The sequence below is a fragment of the Theropithecus gelada genome, chromosome 11 (assembly GCF_003255815.1).
Source record: "Theropithecus gelada isolate Dixy chromosome 11, Tgel_1.0, whole genome shotgun sequence".
NCBI classification, from domain to species: domain Eukaryota; kingdom Metazoa; phylum Chordata; class Mammalia; order Primates; family Cercopithecidae; genus Theropithecus; species Theropithecus gelada.
In genome coordinates, this window is record NC_037679.1 from 95,391,806 (window position 1) to 95,414,782 (window position 22,977).

Consider the following 22,977-nt stretch of genomic DNA (forward strand, 5'->3'; position numbering starts at 1 on the left):
CTAGAATTTTGTAGGGTGTGTGGGGAGGTTGGGGGTGTAATATTTAGTCTCTATAAGGGCTTACCCAATGTTTATGGTGTCAGTCACTGTTCTAATCACTTTAAATATATTACTTGTTCAATTTCAACAACAAGCTTATAAGGTATGGTATTGTGACTATTCCCATCTATAGACAAAGGAAAGGAAGCACAGGGAATTCAAATAACTCATCCAAGGTTGATCATCTGAGAAGTGGTAGAACCAAGATCCAAACACTCACCATGAGGCTCCAAGGCCTTTGTCCTGCTCTGTAACTACCTTACAAGGAAAGGAATGAATGTTTTACACACAAACCAAATTCTTAACACGTTAATATTTTAAAGTCAGGTTGAGTAATTGTAGTTTTCTGAAAGCTACTGCCTATGAAAAGAGTCAAACTTTGTAAAATATTTGGAGAGAGTTATTCTGAGCCAAGTATGCATGACCATTGCCCATGAAGACGCAGCCCCAGGAAATCTTGAGAACATACGCTCAAGGTGGTTGGGCCACAGTTCAAATCTACATGTTTTAGGGAGACATACGACATTAATCAATACATTTGAGGTACACGTTGGTTAGGTCTAGAAAGTCAGGACAGCTCAAAGAGGGCAGGGAACTGTGCTTCCAGGTCCTTGGTGGAGTCAAAGATTTTCTGATTGGCAATTGATTAAAATAGTTTATCTATTTTTAGTAGAGACAGGGTTTCACCGTGTTAGCCAGGATGGTCTTGATCTCCTGACCTCGTAATCCACCCACCTCAGCCTCCCAAAGTGCTGGGATTACAGGCGTGAGCCACCGTGCCCGGCTAAAATAGTTTATCTAAAGACCTGGAATCAATAGAAGGAAGTGTCTGGGTTAAGATAAGGGGTTTTGGAGACCAAGATTCTTATTATGCAGATGAAGCCTCTGGGTAGCAGGCTTCAGAGAGAACAGATTGTAAATGTCTCTTATCAGACTTAAAAAGGTGCCAGACTCTTAATTAAGTCTCTCCTGGATCGGGTAAATGACTTGGAAAAGGAAGACGATTCTCTGTAGAATGTAGATTTTCCCCACGAAAGACAGCTGTGCAGATCCATTTCAAAATATGTCAAAGAAATATATTTTAGGTGTGGGGCTTAAAACCTATGTGATGGGTTGATGGGTGCAACAAACCACCATGGCACATGTATACCTATGCAATAAACCTGCACGTTCTGCACATGTATACCAGAACTTAAAGTAAAAATTTTAAAAAATGATCATGTTCAAGCAAAAAAAAAGAAAGAAATATATTTGGGGGTAAAATACTTCAATTTCTTTTAGGTCCTGTTGTCTGTCATGTTGGTGTCTTATTGCTACAAAGAGTATTTTGTCTTAAGGTCTCTGTTTTAATGTTAATGCTGGTTAGCAGTGCCTGGATTCCAAAGGGGGAAGGTATCATCAGATACATCTGACCTCCCACTCCTATCGTGGCCTGAACTAGTGTTTCAGATTTACTGTAGGATGTCCTGGGCTGACAGAAGGGGTTCATTCTGTTGGTTGGGGGGCTTAGAATTTTATTTTTGGTTTACACTACAACAAAAGTATAACTTTCTTGTGCCAAGGTGTTACATTTACCACAGGCTTTTCCCAACAGAGTGCATTCAGTCCCACACTCTGCCTGAGAGATTACCTGTGGTTCCACTAGTAAGAAGCTCTGGAAATGTTTATAACTTGTTGTAACAGCTTTTATGCCAAATAAAACAAGCTTACACACCCTGATTATGTTCAGTAATGGTAACTCAGAGGAGAGCACTGTGAGCCTGCCCTCATGACACAGCCCCACCACAGATACTTGTGTTTGTGAGTCTTCACACAAAGAGAGGCCTTAAAGGAGAGAACAGATGAGCATTGCTTACCATTGGCTGGTATGAACCAGCTGCCTGCTGAGGCTCTGGACAAAGGGCTTCTCGAGAACAGGTTTTGCAGAGGGAAGGACAAGTTCCCATTTGTCCCATGACTCATGGTAAGTTCCTGGCAAATCTCCCTAAGCCCTTCATCAACTGGCTACGAAGAAACACTGCACGCTTTGCAAAGTGATGACAGCCACAGGTTGCAAAATGATTTGAATTATTTCTAGAAGCTTTATGTTTTCTTAATATCAAAAATGATCAATACTACCTAAAGAATCATACTTTAAAGAAAATGAAGCAAGAAAGGTGGTGAAAACACAGGAGAGAAATTATATACTGAAATTGACTTTGGAAGCGTGAATAGGTCTTCACTAAGCTTGGAAGCATAATTTATTCTTTTTCTTATTTTTCTTTTTACTTTTCATGAGTATATATTACTTGTTTATTTTTTATTATTATTTTTTTTTTAGATGGAGTCTCACTCTGTCGCCCAGGCCAGAGTGCAGTGGCATGATCTCTGCTCACTGCAAGCTCCGCCTCCGGGGTTCACGCCATTCTCCTGCCTCAGCCTTCCGAGTAGCTGGGACTACAGGCGCCCACCACCACACCCAGCTAATTTTTTGTATTTTTTAGTAGAGACGGGGTTTCACCGTGTTAGCCAGGATGGTCTCAATCTCCTGACCTCGTGATCCGCCCGTCTCGGCCTCCCAAAGTGCTGGGATTACAGGCGTGAGCCATCGCGCCTGGCCTTGTTTATTTTTTAATACTATATATTACCTATAAACTTCAGTTACTTTGCATTGTAGGGAAAGGTATCTTGAATATAAAATGTTTTCTTATATTAAAAATATGAATATTCATTGCCATAAAAGCAGACAATATCTATTAATAACATTATTCCAACGTATTCACAACATACTCAGACTTGGACTTACGTCTTATTTGTGTTTTATTTTGACACTTACTGAACTCATTTTTTAAAATTTCATAAAATAAATTGTTGCTGTTAAAATATTACAATAAAAGGCATCCCAGATGCATTCTTTTAAAACATTAGAACAATGATCTTAAAGTTAGAAGCATTGATTTAGATTTTGTTTATAATCCTTTGTTGTAGTAATGGTAAGGAAGCTTTAGCCCAGCATTGCACTTTTATAGCTGTAATGAAACACGTCTCTGCTTTACAGGACGAGGAAGTGAACATTGGAAAGTGTGTGAATAAAGAGGGATTTTTTTCCATATACTGGAAATGGCATTCCCAGTTTGCCTAATAGACAACCCACACCATCATTTTTCCCACTTTCTGCACGCCCTTAACTTTATGAATGAGATCCTTCTTGTCTAGTAAATGATGAAATCTTTTCCCACAGTAGACGGGGATTTCCCATGCATAGACTGAGAATTAGAAACAACTGCTCTGTATCCTGTATGCAAATAACGTTGTTATTGTATTCTTAAAAACTTATGTATGTCTGTGTTCATGTGTACCTATGTCTTTCTGTTATTCTTACTGTTTCACATTTAAACAGTTAGAAGACTTTTACCAAATTTAGAAAGTGTATTAGGGAGGTCTATATTTATATCTATCTCTCAATTTGGATAATGTTTAATGTACAAAATTCACTTTTGAGATCTCTGGGAAAATCTAAAAAAATGAACAATCATACCTTAAGTCAGCTGTAACTTAGAGAGTTGGAGGCAAGTATAAATAATATTAATAGAATTACTCCATATGTGTTATAATTCCATGGAATAAGAAAATAAATCATAATTCTAAACATGAGTCCCAGATAGAAGGTTAGGGCATTTACTCCACATTTTAGGTGCTAATTGACAATCTAGAAAATTCTTGTATATGCAAGTCAATGTGGTATGCTCATATATTTATTTATCAGAGGGTTATTATTCAAATATTTAATAATTATGATGTCGTCAATCAAATCAGATAGATGAGATTGTATGTGTGTTTGTAAAGATGAATTTCATTCTCTTTACAAAAGATAAGTGTTCTGCAAGATCCACCTTCTACTCAACAAATTCAAGCATTTGTATTAATTTGTCTTTTGGAAATTTCTTACATTAACTTTCCTGTTATCGATGTTAGGTCTGGATTTCTAAATTGTAATGGGTTACTAAAGTCTGAGAAAGCATTTTATCTCCAGATGTGACCTACTACTGGTATGATTTATATTCTGCATTTTAATTAATAAAGATGTTCTATATGTAAGTGCATGCCTGACTGCATTCCTCAAATAGTAAGTGATCATTTTAGATTCACACTTTGGAATGAGGGTTGTGGCAAGGGGCAAGGAAACCCCAAGGAATCAGTAACAGGCAAACATAAAGAGAGGTAGGTCTGGGTGTTGCTTTTCACAGAGAATAACACAAGTAGTCGCTAATCTGAGACTCTTAGCCAACTGGGATATAAAGAGGAAGGAGTAGATTGAAAGCATAAAGTCCATTGTCTTAGTCAAATGATTAAGGGCAATTGTCTTTAGATTTGGCCAAAATTTCATAGGTAAAGAAGTGCATGCTAACAGGCTTTTTAGAAAGGGTTAGGTGAAAATACAGTATGAATAAAATAAAAACTAATGCCTCATTAAGTTGACCATACCCTAAATACAGATGATGACTAGCTTTAATTTTTTCTAGTTCTCTGTAATATATAGAAGTGGGAACCCAGCAGAAGATATTATTAGTCAGAAAGATGCATCTGCTTCTCACTGCATTACAAAGCCCATGTACAATCCCTGGATAGAAAACTAACACCTCAATAATGGGTTCGCTTTAAAAGTCTGGGAGTCAACAGTGCTTACTTCAAACACGGCATAGGATAAGCTGAATGGAAAGAAGTTCTCCTCCTGGGAGAGTTAATATTCTCCTATTTTGCTTCCTAAGAATATGGTTAGTTGTACACAGACACAAGATTCTATGGAAAACCTGAGACTGACTAAAAGTCATGATTGACTCAAGAGGTGCTAGCATTCATATACCACCCATTGGAAATTCATCAATGAATAAAACATGCAGGCTGTATCTCTGAGATTCCCACAGCCAAGTGGCGTATATTACATAAAAACTAAATATTTGTAGTGTGACATGACATCCTCTAATAGAGATGAGTAGCTGTGCTATGGGAGCTAAAAGCAGCAACAGCTAATTTCAGTTTGGGAATTATGAAAGTTTGAACTGAATCACAAAAGAACAACGAGGATCTATGTACCTGGTAGACAGGAAGTCATATAGAGGTTCTAGACAGACAATTGAGCCCACAAATACACATGGAGAGATGAAAGGGTGTGGCACATTGCTGGTGTTTTCAGGGAAGAAAGCAGAACGTCTGTGGGCAAGTAGTGGGGGCTAAAGATAGATAAGAACCTTAAGAAACTTTCTAAAGAGTTTGGAATTTATCTTCTAAGTAATAGTGGACCATTAAAGGATTTTTAAAGAGGATATGATATAATTAACTTGAATTTTGGTAAAATAGATTTCTTGCTGTTTTCAGTAAACGGGCAATGTCAGAGGCAGAGCCCGATGAAACCACTTCGTGATACATGATAAAGTCACAGAAATCATGAGATTGTTTTCTAAGAGCATCTTATTTAGTCAAAACTCTAAAGACAAAGAAACACAAAATACCTGGCAATAATTTTGGTAAAGGAAAAGAAGAAAATGAAATGCAAACCAAGAAAAAGTAATGCTTCAATAAACTTTCCTACCAGGATACTTGTATATAAAAATACGTCATATGGAAAATACAACATCAACGATTAGTAATAAAAAATACATAGTAGTAATATTTAATTTTTTTTTCATTTAGAGCTTCCTTAAGCCTTTATTATTTTTGTTCCATGGTAATAACTATACAGAACATTGCCAACCAGAAATTGGTACTGAGTTCTCAAAATAGATTTAGCTCTCAACCAAGAAATAATAGTGAGATACAAATTAATTTACAATAACTGAATTTACTGAAATTTGGTTTAATTTGTTCTTGAAATTTTCACTCATAGGCATCATAATTTATGTCTAGAAAGTGCTGATGCAAGACTCTTTTGTAAATTAAATGACACATCTAATGACATGTAAGACACTGGGAGGTGGCTAAAATTTCAACATGTCTTAAACTTTAAGAATGACTCAGGAAATACTGACAGAATCTCCTGCAGGGATATATAGTCCCATACTTGACTTCCCTGACTAGTGAGAACATCTGGGCTCCTAGCACATTGACCTGTACATGGATCTAGCGGACACGACCTATTGACTTTTTCTTCATCTCCTTGGATCATGATGTGGAAGATAATACATCTGAGTGTTTTTCTCTTTCATCTGTCTCTTTCTCTGTCACCAAACGTGTAAGTGATTACACAGTTTATTATTTCACATGGAAGGCAAATAGAGCTTGGTATTAAAAATTCAGGCTGGGCACAGTGGCTCATGCCTGTAATTTCAGCACTTTGGGAGGCTGAGATGGGTGGATCACCTGAAGTCAGGAGTTCAAGACCAGCCTGGCCAACATAGTGAAACCCTGTCTTTACTAAAAATACAAAAATTAGCCAGGTGTGGTAGCATGAGCCTGTAATCCCAGCTACTCTGGAGGCTGAGGCTGGAGAATCACTTGAATCTGGGAGGGGGAGGTTTCAGTGAGCCAAGATCATGCCACTGCACTCCAGCCTGGGCGACAGAGGGAGACTCTGTCAAAAAAAAAAAAAAAAAAAAATTTAAACATTACATTTTTATTACAGTGATTTGATTGTAAATAATTTTATCATTTTACAATATAATCCAAAATATGCTCATGGGAATAGTAAATTTCAAATTTGAATGGCACCATCATCTCTGCCTCATAGATATCCAGAATGCTGATTAAGAGCTGTAACAGTGCTATATTTATGTTGAGGAAGAGGTGTCTGGCAGCTTCTGGGGAAGGAACTAGACAAATAGTAGGCAAATATAAAACAGAATGTGCTGTGCCAGTTTGGGGGCAAAAGCATTGCAGAAGAACACTGATGATGTTAACCTTTATAGAACTAGTGACAAATTACCTGCTGATTTTTAATTGGGATTTCCTTTTTGACTCTTTAACATTTAATTCATAGGCCAGCATCTTTCTGTTTCATGCAGATTTAGCCATTTGATGTATTTCTAACATTTAAAAAGAACATACTTAAACTCCAAAATTCTTCAGTGAACACAATAATTGCTAAGTAACGAATCATTGGCACATTCAATTGTAATGGTCTTGCTTGAATTTTGTAGGCAGTATGTTCTGCTGATTCCTTCTGTTCTACAAGAAAGCTCTTTGGATAAAGCTTGTGCCCAGCTTTTTAATCTCACCGAATCTGTTGTTTTGACGGTCTCCCTCAACTATGGTGAGGTCCAGACCAAAATGTTTGAAGAAAATGTTACTGGAGAAAATTTCTTCAAATGCATCAGCTTTGAGGTAAATGCTTCTTTCTGCTTAATATAGAAAAGAATATTACAGGTGAACACCACCCACATAACTGACATTTTAGGGACAGAGATCAGGCTATTTGACTGTATGCATCAAGTTATTTTAATTTTTAAAAGAATCATATAGTCCTCAGTTTGACATGATGTCAGTACAGTCATAAATGGTAACAAGGGCAAGAGCCAAAACATTTGATTTTATGCTAGAAAATTGTTGAAGGGAATAAGATATATAAAAAGATATATATCATTTTTGCAGAAAAGATATATATCTTGTGCAGAAAAGGGAAGTTTTAAGAAAGGCAAAAGAAGTCATTTAAATGGTGAGATAAGGAAGTGACAAAGCAAGAGAAATAAACAAGGATGGTTATTGAAGAAATAAATATGACAAATTAGGAATTAAAACTTTTAGTGGTACCAACACGCAGTGATAGAGATTTCTTAACGAAAAATCAGTTTCATGGAGTATTTATTTGTTCCCTAGGTCCCTCAGGCCAGATCTGACCCACTGGCGTTTATTACATTTTCTGCTAAAGGAGCCACTCTCAACCTGGAAGAGAGGAGATCTGTGGCAATCAGATCCAGAGAGAATGTGGTCTTCGTACAAACTGATAAACCCATCTACAAACCTGGACAGAAAGGTGAGTGTACCTAAATCAGGTTACCCTCAACTAATGTCACTTATATGATATTTGAATTGATGGTACACAATACAAGCTCAGAAATTTTATTGTATTAAATTTTATTAGAGAACCTGCTTAAAAATACAAAATAAAAATATAGATTACATAGCCTAAATGTTAGAGATTTCATTTCCATGAGTCTGGGGTGGGGAGCTTCAAACAGTGTATTTTTAAAGAGCGCCTTGTTCTTATTTTCTAATAATATCCATATTATTCTAATAACATTGTAACCACATATTTGGGAATTTTGAATTTTAGTTTATGCAAACTTACAAGCTTATGGTTGAAATAGAAATAAAACAGCAACAAAGTATGTCATGAACATGAAATGAGATACCCCTAGTGACTAGAGAATTGCCCAAGTAATAGAATGATCAACATGACATTGAATCAAGCTGAAAAGCCTCCTCTCTTCTCCTGGGTGCAGAAGGAGTTGATGAATACAGATTACAGCAGTCAAAAGAAAGACATTTCTGATGAGATGAATGGTACATAAAAAAGCACTGAGGTAGAATTAATTTAAAAACCATGCCATAAAATGAGAAGTAGAAGCACTTTGGGAGGCCGAGACAGGCGGATCACGAGGTCAGGAGATGAAGACCATCCTGGCCAACACGATGAAACCCCGTCTCTACTAAAAAATACAAAAAACTAGCCGGCCGTGGTGGTGGGCGCCTGTAGTCCCAGCTACTCCGGAGGCTGAGGCAGGAGAATGGCGTAAACCCGGGAGGCGGAGCTTGCAGTGAGCTGAGATCCGGCCACTGCACTCCAGCCTGGGCGACAGAGCGAAAGCACCACTCCGTCGACAAAAAAAAAAAAAAAAAAAAAAAGAGAAGTAGATAGGCTTATTTGGAGTAAAGAAACCCAAATGTCCATCAATGATAGACTGGATTAAGAAAATGTGGCACATATACACCATGGAATACTATGCAGCCATAAAAAGGGATGAGTTCATGTCCTTTGCAGGGACATGGATGAAGCTGGAAACCATCATTCTGAGCAAACTATGGCAAGGACAGAAAACCAAACACCACATGTTCTCACTCATAGGTGGGAACTGAACAATAAGAACACTTGGACACAGGAAGGGGAACATCACACACTGGGGCCTGTCGTGCGGTTGGGGGAGGGGGGAAGGATAGCATTAGGAGATATACCTAATGTAAATGACAAGTTAATGGGTGCAGCACACCAACATGGCACATGTATACATATGTAATAAACCCGCACATTGTGCACATGTACCCTAGAACTTTTAAAAATTAAAATAACTTTACACATACAGTCAAACTGTAGGTAATGTTAATGCACCTGTAATATTCTTTTCTATATTATTCTTTTCTATAATAATAAAAAAAGACAATAGAATAAAATGTGATATAATAAAAGGAAAACAAAAAGAAAGGAAGGGGAAAAAGCTGCAGTGAATAAAATAGTTAAAGGAAAGCCCTGAATATAGAACTAAAGAGGCATTTTCATGCAGTTAAGCAACACTCATAAGGAGTCACTACAGATGTGGGGATCATGCCTCGAGGAGGCAGTCGTGGATGAACTGGGGATCACAGTAATCAGAGCCTGCTTAGGCACCAACACACTGTGATCCCAGAACAACATAAGCAGAGGGAGGTGAAGGATGTGTGCTGGAGATGGAGGAATGTACTGCATGCATTGTGCTGTCCCCACCCTTCCACTCCTCTTCCCCTGACCCTTGGCCTCCCTCCCTCACTTCACAAAAGAGGGCATTCAGGTCGGTATTTAGGCACCAGAGAAAGACTGAAAGACTAGACAAGAAAGACAGGGCATGGCTGTACAGTTTGGGCTGGCACCAATAACGGCAGAACAAACATTAACGAGAGCATGCATGCTGGGGTGGGCGATGCTTATGAGGGAGAAGAGTGTATGTGGTTGACACAAGAGGATGTCTAAGGAAGGCTTCTAGGATTCTTGCTAAGGAGAGCAGAAGGCAGAGGTGGGGAAGGTGGCTGCTACTTCAAAGAGCAAAGAAACATAAAAACTTAATTTTAAATGAATGCTTTTTTAAAAATTTCTTATCCATCCACAGTCTAGTAAAGAGTCTAATGCACAGAGGAAAGGTTATAAAATAGCAAAGAAATTGAGCCAGGAGCCTTACACAATTGAGAGATAGTCAGTTTTCAAAAAACTGATCATTATAATCTGAGATATAATGCTACAAATATTCATAATCTACTCAGCATCATGCTTCTTTTTTGAATAAAAAATATGGTATGATATTAACTATGACTGTATGCTAAAACCTTATTGCACATTTAGTTTGTTGTTGCTTCATATGTGACCACCACCTGCATTTTGATGTCTATATATGCATCTCCCCTCCTCCCTTTGAGATATTACAGGAGATAGAACATTAGTGCAGGCTAAAAATTTTATAGGGAACTATTGATGGCTACAGTATTGCAAATGTGGTCATTTGAAACTCTAAAGAGAGGATGCAGAAATTGTCTAGATACGTTTCTGTAACTTTTTGTTCTTCAGCTTCATATATTTGCAATTAACACATTCTTTGAGTTCCTGGTTTGACCAGAAGTATTTGCCTGACTGAAAACTGAGTACTTGTTTGACTGGCTTTTCCTTCGTGTTAGCACTTCTGCCCAAATGTGCCCAAGATCAAAGAAAAAGCACACAATGAAATTTAATTCCGAGATCAGAAATAAATACAGGACAGCCAATTAGTTTGTCTGCTATCTTGTGGACAATGAGCACAGAGTAGCTCTTAAGAAATTTGGAATAGGTTTTACCTCATATAACTTTAGGTTGTAAGAAGTCCCTCTCCCAAAATAATCACCAACTACTTCTTGTCTCTTGAAATTTTGTTGTAAGAGTTTCATTGCATTTGTTTAAAGCATTTATCCCTGCTACAAGATTTAGAACAGTAAAATATTTTCTTTAAACATTAATACATGTTAGTCTTTTTCTTGAAAATACATACTTATGGGTAAATCTATAAAATATGCCAGGCACCTAAATAGAGAAAAAAGAATCACCAAAAATCTAAAAGGTTTTTTAAGCTCTAAAATAAAACTCTTAAACTTCAGAGAATTATAGAGAGGAAGTTACTTTAATTTACCTACTAATCCAGAGGAAGCAGTAGGATTCCCATTACCTACGAAAAAAAAATTGTGTATTGCTTACCCTGACAGACACTGTCATTCTATGAAGAAAGTAGTTTTGTCCTGTTTTGAAAATTTTGTGCTATTTTGACAATAAGTGCACTAGAAATATCTGTGAATTATATAAATTTAAATTATATGGCTTTGAAAGTTTATGATGTGAAAGCAATTTTTTGTTATCTCACTCTTGTATATAATTTCACTTAATGAAAACATTTTCCCAAATTTTTTAAATGAAGGAAAATTTATAGGTTTCATAGTTTTAAAGATGGCAAGCTGAGTGCATTATCAGCTATGTATGCTATGGCTACATGAGGGCTATACTTTTATAGTAACACATGTAATCTCTTAACAAGATAACTCCTAAACAAATTAGTTTTAAATTGAGAGTTTTCAAGAATACACCTTGCACGATAAGGGTACCCTACCTGTAAAAGAAGTAAGAATGAAAGTTATCTGTACATAATTTAATCTGGTGCAGTTATCACACATATTTTCTGGAGATTGACATAATTCTAAAACACCTCTTAAACACCTATTGTAGCTTGTGTTAATTTTTTAAAATAGGGAAAACATATTATCACTGAAGACATTCTACATGGAAAATCCACATACAGATGCAAACACACGAGCCATGAACAGCATGGTTTTAGATTTGGGTGTGTAATTGATTTGTAGTTCAACTTGTTTCTATCTCAGGGAATTTCTCTTAATTTTCTTTAATGAGCACAGGTTATTTTACATTAAACTACCATGAATTAAAATACTACCTAAACTATTTGACATTTTATGAGACATTTATTCTTAATTCCATAAAAATCTGCCCTTCAAATAAATAATAGATTATATGATAGTAAAAACATCTGGTACAATCTTCGTATTTTAATATGGTTTAAAAGTCCATTTGATTTACAACTTCCTCAATCCTTGCTGTGTGGATATTGAGCCCTGGATAATCTGATACACTGTAGCAATGTAAAAGTGCAGAGTAATACAAAATTGATAAACGAGAAACTGACCAGGGAAGTTCACAGTATTTATAATGCAATATATTAACTACTATATAGTGGCATGAACAAAATACGAAAAAGTATAGTAAACAGATAGAATAGAAAGTGACTAATTCTTCAGTTATTAAAAAATAAGTATATCAAAGAGGTTATACAGGAATGCATTTAGAGTAAGAAGGGATAAGGTGCTTGACTGATGTACAAAGTCTTCAGCAAAGCAGATTCTAGTTGTGTCTGGGAGAATTAAAGAAGGGCTATTCAAGCTTCCAGTGTCAGGGTAGACGGGAAAGTAGCCCCTCTGTGTGAGAAGGAAAGGGCTATTATAGAAATAACTATGACAGAAGTAAAGTCAGTACTCATGATGAAATTACCGCAGGTAAGGGATAGTGTATAGCTTCAGGTTAGGAGTCTCAGTGGGAATGGCTGGAGAGGAGACTGCGGTAGAAGGCCAGGTCGGAACTTCACAAAAAGTAATGTGTGACTTGGCTACACATTAAGTTATGAAGACACTGGCTTTTGTGCAATGGGAGGTTTTCATCAGAGAAGATTCAAGATAAGATTTAGTCTTCAGAAAGTGGCTCTGATAACCATAGAAAGATTAGCTAGGCTATGGCCACACAAATGGCAGCAATCCAGTTAGTGACAGTTGTGAGAGTCCAAACACGAGATGATTACATCTTGAACAAAGACGGGGACAGTTTTGGAGTTAAAGAGAAATCTATTTTTTTTTTTTTTTTTTGAAACAAGAGTCTTGCTCTGTTGCCCAGGCTGGAGTGCAGTGGGGCAAACTCAGCTCACAGCAATCTCTGACTCCCAGGTTCAAGCAATTCTCTTGCCTCAGCCTCTTGAGTAGCTGGGATTACAGATGTGTGCCACCAAGCCCGTCTAATTTTTTTTGTATTTTGTTAGTAGAGATGGGGTTTCACCATATTGGCCAGGTTGGTCTCGAACTTCTGACCTTGTGATCCACCCCCATCAGCTTCCCAAAGTGCTGGGATTACAGGCGTGGGCCACCGTGCCAAGCCAGAATTCGACTTTTAAATGACAGAGCTAACGAAGTAGGTGAAAAGATTAGAACTAGAGGGAAAAATGTGTTGAGATAATTAAGCAGAGACCTGAATGAAGTGAGGATATCTACCATGGGTGGGGAAAATCATTCTGGGCAAGAGAAATAGCAGGTAATATGTTTAAGGTATGTTTTGATGTAGAGTGTAATATAAAGAGGGAATGAGAATGAGGGGATGACAAGAATGAGGGAATAAGAATGAGTCCAAAATTTCTAGCCTAAACACCTGGACAGAATTGTCATTTACTAAAATAAGGAAGTGTAGGGCAAGAGGAAAGAAATCAGGATTAAATTTTTGGGCACACTAAGGGTGAGAGATTTTCTAAATATTCAGGCTGGTATGTCAAGCAGGAAGCAGTATTTATGAAACTTTAGGTAAGAAGAAAGGGCAGGGCCAGGCGCAGTTGCTCATGCCTGTAGTCCTAGCACTTTGGGAAGTCAAGGCAGGCAGATTACTTGAGCCCAGGAGTTCACGATAAGCCTGGGCAACATGGTGAAAACTCACCTCTACTAAAATTACAAAAAAGTTAGCCAGGTGTGGTGGGGCAAAGTAGTTCCAGCTACTTGGAAGGCTGAGGTGGGAGGATCACCTGAGCTTGGAAAGTTGAGGCTGCAGTGAGCCAAGCTTGCACCACTGCACTCCAACCTGAGTGATGAGAGTGAGACCCTGTCTCAAAAAAGAAAAAAAGAAAGAAAAAGAAAAAAGAAAAAAGGGCTGAAGATATGAATTTGAAGAACCATCAATGTAGAGACCACATTTAAACCATGAGATATGATGGGATCAGCATTTCTCAGCCAATCTTACGAATTCTGTGATAGCCAAACAGCAAGACTTTTAAAAAAAAAAAAAAAAATCAGCATTTGACACCCATACTTGCACATGCATATGAATAGAATTATGAAATAGGTTATCAAATAAAGACTTTAAAAATCAATGTGTGAATAAATGAATTGAAGCCAGGAGTGGGTCAATAATCTGGAAGAATGAGTTAACAAAGTTGAACTCTAAATGAAGCTGAAAACACAAAGGGACAGAAAGTATACATAGACAGATGACAACATAGTCTTGTCATCAGCAAATGACATTTTTTCCAAAATACAATGACTCTGGTATGATGGCCAATACCAATTTTGACAAGAATCTTCATTTCCCTTAAAGCCTATCAAAACTTCCCATGACATCTAAGCAGCAGAAAGGAAGACTATTAGCCAGGTGACATTCTATGACAGCAACCAGAAAGTCATTAGATGACATCAACAGGAATAAATTTTCTGAAACGAGTGGCATCTAAAATAATAATTTCTCTCTTTTGAATTAAAATGCAAGAAAAAATGTTTTGTTGGAGTTGTGAACTAGGAAGTTACTTATTTCCCTTCTCAAGCCATGTGGAAGATGAGAGGTCTCCACTGTAGAGACCTAGAGGGAGAGAGACAACCTCAAAGCAAAAAAGAAATCGAGAGTTTTGCGAGAGAAATAGGGGCAGAGAGAAACATCTTCAAAAGAGAATGAAGTTTACTGACAGCATAGTAACATGAGTTTGACAAGGTCCATCAGGCTGAGAACGAACTCGGGGATAGGACACAGGTGGATAAGAATGTGAGAGTGGGAGAATACAGCTGATTGCAGGCGCTTCCACTGCGGGTTAAGGGAATTAAGGGTATTGGTTGATGAGGGATATACAGAAAAAGCACACACTAAATAAGTATGCATGCAATCTCTGTGAGGAATTGTACTAACAGTTAAGTGACCCGCCTCCTCTGGCTTTCGTTTCTTTAGTGAAGTCATTAGGCAGCCTGAGCACATGTTGTGAGAATGCATAAGAGGAGAAAGATAAAGCAGGGATAGAAGTACAAAAGAAAGACAAAAAGTTCTTTTACTGAACCCTTTCTTGGCAGTATAACTTAATAAGCTCAACCTGGTAACCCAGGGATCCGATATGTCTTACATAAGATGTGCGTGTAACTCCTCATCACAGGCGGTAGTAACTTAGTGCTTTTTGATTCACCTAAGTTAATCAATGTAGAAAGAAAGTGGTGATGGCACAAAAGGTAAATACTTTCATTACATCACCTTTCTTTCTTTCTTCAGTGATGTTTCGAGTTGTGTCTCTGGATGATCATTTGAAACCACTTGATGAAATGGTAAGTTATAGCTAGAAAGAGGTAGGTATTTGTGCATGGTTTTGCTTCTTAAAATTAATCCATGAAAATGAGGCAGGCCAGTCTAAGTTACTGGTTTTACATTCTTATTAGCCTATGTATTCCTCCCTTACCATCAAACGTTCTCCTTTTTTCTTCTTCCTCACTCTCTCTGGTCAACACAATTAAGCATATTTCCTAATTACAGATAAAAGTCTGTAATTTACTGAATGCTGACCACTTATAAAGCACTGTGCTAGGTAAGCCGAGACCCAAAGATACAGAAGATACTCTTTCTGTTCCCAGAATGATGACATTAGAACAGAGGTTGTTGGAGAAGAACATAAATGAAGCAACATGCATGACTACATTCCTGACATCTGGAAGAATAGGATATGGCAGATAGTAGGCTCTTAATATTATACCATTATTAAATTATGTATTGAGTGAATGAGTAATGTTATAGAGAATGAATATTTTATTTATTTATGTATTTTAGAGATGGAGTCTTGCTCTGTTGCCCAGACTGGAGTGCTGTGGTGCGATTATAACTCACCAGCCTTAACTTCTGAGCTCAAGCGATCCTCCTGCCCCAGTCCCCCCAAGTAGCTTGGACTACTGGCAGCAGCATCATGCCCAGTTAATTTTTTTTATTTTTTATGAAGACAGGGTTTTGCTATGTTGCCCACGCTGTTCTCAAACTCCTGACCTCAAGCAATCCTCTTGCCTTGGCCTCCTAAAGCGCTGACATTACAGGCATGAGCCAGTGAGCCGAGTCACAATAATACTTTATAATGACTGAATGAGTGAATCACATGACCAGTGAATTTAGCATTGCGGCTGCTTTGTATTTGGAGTTACCAGGAGAGGTTTCATCTCAGGCCAACTTCTCCAGAATGAGATTCTGAGAGAGGGAAAAATGGACAACTGAATTACTAAGAAAGTGCTGCCAGGAGAAACCAATAACAGAGTGGAGAGAAGCAGGGCAGGGGAGGGGAGGAAACCAAGCATGGATGCAATTGATTTTGGGCAAAGTCTTCAGCCTGACTGGCAAGAAGCTCTGGAGTGTAAATTACACCTCAGAGTTCGTTCCACTTTAGGAACCAAAGCTGGGGGCTTTTGTACTCCAGCATCAGGCAGTTATTGGCGCTGGGCACCCCCACAACATAGGAGTAAACCCCTAAGAACTTACCACCAGGCCCCAAAACAGGCCTCTCAAAAAGTTCACAGGTGAAAGCTGTTAGAAGTAAAACACAATGGAGCTGGGCGTAGTTGGAAAGAACCAGAAAAAGGGATCGAAGGGGGAAGCATTGGCCATGCCTGATACAGATGTCACAGGGTAGGTGAAATCAAGACACTCCTTAGGGAACAGAGATGACCAAATGTATAAATTAGGCCTAGAAGATACTGTAGGCAGAGAAAAAATGTTAGTGAAGGCATGTGGGTAGAGAATCAAGAGGATTGAGGGAATGGTCATAACCCAGCTTTGCTGAAACTTATAACAAATATAGAAAGTCATGTTGAAGGGCCGGGCGCGGTGGCTCGTGCCTGTAAGCCCAGCACTTTGGGAGGCTGAGGCGGGCAGATCATGAGGTCAGGAGATCAAGACCATCCTGGCTAACACGGTGAAACCCTGTCTCTACTAAACACACAAAAAACTAGCCGGGCGTGGTGGTGGGCGCCTGTAGTCCCAGCTACTCGGGAGGCTGAGGCAGGAGAATGGCGTGAATCCAGGAGGCAGAGCTTGCAGTGAGCCGAGATCGGGCCACTGCTCTCCAGCCTGGGCGACAGAGTGAGACTCCGTCTCAAAAAAAAAAAAAAAAAAAAAAAAAAGGTCATGTTGAAAAGCAATTTGGAAAGTAGGCTTGGTGCTATGTTGTGTAGGCACCTGAATTACAGTTGGTCATAGAGGAGCAGTTTGTGTGTAGAGCAGAGAAATAGCTTGACTGAGGATGTGTTCCAGGACCCCTTCCAATTTTTCGAGATATTGCTCTTTATTTACACAGGGATAATAAAGGGGGAAGTGTTGCTACCCATTAGGGAAAGTGACCCTAATGGGAAATTCAGAGAAGTTATTTCATAGACACTGATGTACAGTTAAGGAACTAAATACAGAGCAGGAACATGGTGATGGTAGTCTAAGACAGTATTTCAGTAGGCAACTACAACCCTGCTAGAGACAATCTGAGAACAAAGGTGATTAATAGTGAAAACAGTCAAAAGACAACGAATCGTAACCTGGAAAAGACTGAAGTCTTTACAACAGGATACTTGATAAATTTCATTTCATGTAGTTTAGAAACCTGTTAGAACTAAGCATTCTTTTGTGGTCTCTTAGGTCAATCTCTCAACTGAATGCAGTTACGAAAAAGCTTCTTAAGCTTACAGAAAGAAGCAGTACAGATGGTTTCTCTGTTACTGCCTTTTCCTCCGTCCAAATTGTACTTCATCCTTAACATATTTAAGATGTCATCACTTTTAATCCACCTCCTTTCCCCATCTTCTATAGTTATGCTACATTCACTAGATTGTTGCTTAATTTTAATTTCCAGAGCAGGAATCTAATTTTTAGTGCCCCAAAGACCTTGTATTAATCTAAATCCAAAATCATTTCTATAAGATAGCGTGTGCTTCCTGTTCTCCTTGGCTCATGGTTGAAGCTTCTATTTCTAAGAATGCCACTCCTCTATTTAACCAAAGCAGTGAGAATTTCTACTGCAATCCTTTGACAATCATCCTCGATTGGAAGCACCATGGGGAAGTAAAGGGCTCCTTGAAAATCAAAGCAGCTGCAACAGTATCATAATTCCCTTGTTAGTTCTCACCCCTCATTGTTGACTTATTATTATCAATTAGGCCAAGTATGATTATCCAACTCCCTGCTTGATAATAACTACATTTGCATAAGAACAACAGGATTAATGGACTGTTCCTTCAAATATGAGTCATAGATAAGAAGACATTTGTACCAAATGTTTATGGCATGGAGTTTCCATGGCACAGCAAACTGCATGTGTTTATGTATAGAGATGGAAATTGATGTAGCATTTCCAAAAATGATGGCAGCTAAGAGATCATGTGGTTTTATCTTTCCAAGCCAGTGTTTCTAATTGCTGGATATTATCTGGTTCAGTATTCCATTTAAATAAATAGATTCGATGCATGGCTGGCCTATGAGATTTGGGCATTCATAATAAATTGGACTACATAATCAAAATATAGTAATGATGCAACTTGGGTCATTATCAAATGAGCCAAGATATACAGCATATACCTAGTTTCTTCTGCCCAAATCTTACATCAGTCTTTTCTTTCATTTTCTGCAATTTCATTACTGATGGTGACTTTCTTTTCCTTTAGGTCAGTGTTTTGTAGAATATTCAAACATATTTTTTTCCAGAAAGTTTCATTTACATCAAGAAGTTTCAGATCTTTCTTGAAACGTATCTTAAGACCTGGAACTACTTGTCTTCTAAATAGAGGCCCTCTTTTTAGGGAGGTAGTATGAACCAGAAGGGGACATGAAGGAGTTGTTGTATTGGTTCTTGACTGGTTTATACAAGATTTAGTGCAGACGGTCCTTAGTGACTAGAGCAGAATCAGCCTCATTTTAATAATTGTTTTTGGAAAAAAATCAAGCAGCTTAGAACAATGAAAATGTGGTTTTATTAGGTTCTTGCTCACTGGTTTTTTGAAATAGACCAAGATCAGTTAAAAAAAAAACTAATTAAAAAAGACAAATTAAGTAATAAAAACTCAATTTGTTGAACACAGTTGAAGCCATCTGCATTGGAAACATTGCAAATAGCAAACAAAAAGGGACAGTACTCTACGTTCATTTCTCATTATTAGAATCTCATCCAAATGGTTAACGTCTTCCCATGGCACCTTTGGGTAATATATTCTTCATTTTCTTCCTATGAGGAAATCTCATGAGAAGCTCTACCTTTCTTAATGCTTGAGTTAATGATGCAGCAGTATTTCTTCAATACCATCTCAATATTTCATCGAGATTCAATTCCATGAATTTAGAATAACAAGTGAGGCCCTTAATCCAACTGTTCTATTTCTCAGTTACAAGAATTCTGGACAAGGTTTATGAATCCTATTCTTGTCTCCAGACACATTATGTTTTATTAGTGAATGAAAGCTGCAATTAGTGGGAAGGAGCACTTGGCAACTTGGGGAGTGGGCAAAGGACCCTACGTACTCATTTAAAAAATTTTCATCAGCCTATTCACATGAGGGCTTCTGGCCTGGGAGTCTTTAATTTCAACTTGTTAGTTTTAGGGTCCTGCGAGAAAACACTAAGGGATGAAAGTCAAACTGTTGACTATAGGTTTAGAGGGGGCAAGAGTAGCAAATGTGGAGAGAACTGAGAGGAGATACAAAGAGGTGGAAGGAGAAGGATAAAGGAGAGGAGACTCTGCAAGGGAAACTTGGGCAAATGTCTACATTTATTTACTTGTCTGATAAGGAAATGGTGGAGTATAGGAATGGTCAGTAATCTAAGACAAAAAAATTAGTGCTAGATACAGAAATAAAAATTGAAGCATTTCAAAAAGAGGCAACCAGCAGTATAAAACATTGCAACTGTCAGAGTAAAGACTGACCACGAATTTGTCGATAAGGAAGTTATTATTCATGTAAGAGGGCATTTTTATTATGTTGGAAAGACCCAAGGGCAGGGTTGCTTACTGAGACTGCAGGGTGTGTGTTGTGAAAGAGAGAGAAGTAAATGAAAATTCTTGAAAACTAGGCAGATGAGTCTCAGTATAATCAACAAATATTCAAACTTTCAGTCAGAAATCAATATTTGTTTGGATTGTCCTAAATGTGCTTGTTTCTTTGCTTAATAATAGATTTATAATTAACCTCTTCACGCATCTAGAAAAAAACCTTTGAGTTCATATAATAACATTATTTTTATTTTTATTTCAGTATCCAGTGATCACCCTTCAGGTAAGATAACTACTAGTTGAAGAATTGTTTTCTCATTTTTTGAACATGTCTCCAAATCTCAAAATCAAAAGGCAGCTCACAGGGAAGACTATCTATTTAAATGGTCACAAAATTATTAATTTCATGTAGACAGCCTCAAGAGGACAGAAATAGGTTTCCACCCCCACCACCATGTGATTCATATTAGCATGCACCCATTAATATAGATAGTAATGATATAGACAATGGGCAACTATGACTGTATTTAATTTAATGCTTAGTTGTTGAATATATATAAATTTATACTTAATGTTTAATGCACTGGGGATAAAATATGGCCCGCCTTTAAGAAATTGACACAGAGATTGACACAGAAAATAAATGTAAAAAAATCACAGCTAGCTCTAAAATATACTAAGTGTTATAATATACACCTATGTGACCCCAGATAGGAGAGTAACCAAGTCTCCTTGGGGAATGTAAGGACACACTCATGTTTTGAATCTCAAGTAGGTTAGAAACCTAAGTAGGAAGCACCTTGCTGAAACTTTATAATGAATAAAAACATCCAGCATGCAAAAATGCACTTTCTTATTCTTAGGATCCAGAAGGCAACCGAATACAACAGTGGGTGAATGAGGAGTCTGTGGGAGGAATTCTACAACTTTCCTTCCAGTTAATCTCAGAGCCCATCCTCGGATGGTATAGAATCACCGTGGAGATGCTCAATGAGAAGAAAACGTATCACTCCTTCTCTGTGGAAGAATATGGTAAATAAATAGCAATGAAAATATTACCTATTAGTAAAAACTTACAAAATCTTTTCAATTTTGCAAGGGCAGGATTATTAAATAACAAATTCTCAAGTGAGTATCTCTTCCTTTCCTCTTCCCTTGTCCTCTGTTACTATTTTAGGGTTCTCCATCTACTCTCATTTTTATCTCCTAGTTCAGCCCATAATCTTCCTGCAATTCTCTGTTGACCTAGGCTATCTATTCTATCTTCCTTTTGTAGTATCTGGATTCTATTTTATATGATAGCTTCTGGGATGTAAAGCACTTCTTATGAAAAGAATGGAATTAACATTAGTCATATGTTAGCCATTAGTCCTTTCATATTTTCTCCTAAAATCTTCATAAAATTTTTATTGTAGTATCATTATTACTTTTTTAAAGATGAAGACATTGAGAAACACTTTCCCAAGTTCAACACCTGAAAAGTGATGAATTTAGAATTCAAAATATGCATTTTTCTATCCAATTCCAAAATCCAGTCTTATGCACTTCAGTGTCCTCCTCACACTGTTTATTAATGGCAAACATAAGCAAAGGTCGATGGTTTGTAAAGGAGAAACAATTGTTTTGTATGAATGTATTTATGTTAATATGTATTTATGTTAATAATAGTTCTGTTAATAATATATAATATATACATTATGATATAATATATACTTTTTTTTTTTTTTTTTACTGGCAGTGTTACCCAAATTTCAAATGACTGTGGATGCACCAGAAAATATCTTAGTAGTGGACTCTGAATTCAAAGTGAATGTCTGTGCCTTGTAAGTTGAAACTGTACATAATAGAATAATGCACTCACAGAAAGATATTAGAATGGGATAGATGGCTAAAAGGAAGTAAAATATAAATGTGTGAAGGTAAGGGAAAAACACGGTATGAAATTATTTTGCAGATTTTATGAATTCTTCCATGCATCTATAATTATTTTAATGCATGTTATGACACGTGGTTTTATGTAACAGTTTAAGACAACTGACTACTATCTTTTTTACATCATAACATATTATTTTGCACCAGCCAATAGAGTAGCCACTGACCATATGTGGTTATTTAAGTTTTAATTAAAATTAAATATTCAGTTGTTCTAGCCACATTTCAAGCTGTCACATGTGACTAGTGGCCACTGAATTGGAGAGCATAGACATAAAACATAGAACGTTCCGTCTCCCAGAAATTTCCACTGGACAATATCTTCTGTTTATGATGATTTCTCAATTCAACCTTTATGTATTACATGATTATAAAAGAAAACTGAAACTCATGATGTATCATGGAGAAAACTGCTATAAGAGTTACAAGTGGCTTTAGGGTAATGGCGGGGCACAGTATGGAGGATACTAAGGGCAGACAGGGACTTAGGGGCAAATAGTGAGGATTAATGTGTGGCAGGAGTAGCAGTGAAGCAGGTCAGGTTGTTTTCCCCTCTTCTTGTCACTAAGTTAAGCAGCATTCACAGAGTTTATATAACCAGCAAAGACAGCCAGGGTGCAAACATAAAACTTTGTCTCCTCAGACCTGATGTGAGGATTCGTTCTTTCCCTGACTCATGTGTACTACTTTTCCTTTTAATTTTGCATAATTAAAAATGAAAAGTGACATGGTAATTTCTAGTTGTTAGGAGAGCTTCATTGCAGTAATCTAAAATTCCATGCCAAACTTTAAGGTGAAAGCTTTACCTGTCCTCCTTCCTGTGTCTACTTTAGGCTGGAAGTCTGTAAGAGTCAAGAAACATGGCTAACTTTTTGATGTCACTACCTTGTGCTTCACCTCCAGAGTTGGAGTGGGAGAATACAGAAAAGGCAGAGACTGAAATGTCTCATTGTAGTTGGATCGTAGAGGCAGGGAA

General features: G+C 37.5%; 1 protein-coding gene across 1 annotated transcript in view; it reads left to right on the forward strand.

The window, feature by feature from the left end:
- Window positions 1-7,934: 7,934 nt before the first annotated feature.
- LOC112635091 (ovostatin) overlaps window positions 7,935-22,977 on the forward strand; it is a 36,338-nt gene continuing 21,295 nt past the window's right edge. The window contains exons 1-4 of the mRNA XM_025402974.1: window positions 7,935-7,984; window positions 20,332-20,352; window positions 20,933-21,101; window positions 21,808-21,892. Coding sequence (XP_025258759.1) covers window positions 21,053-21,101; window positions 21,808-21,892 — 134 coding nt within the window. The 5' untranslated portion in view covers window positions 7,935-7,984; window positions 20,332-20,352; window positions 20,933-21,052. The remainder of the gene's footprint in view (window positions 7,985-20,331; window positions 20,353-20,932; window positions 21,102-21,807; window positions 21,893-22,977) is intronic.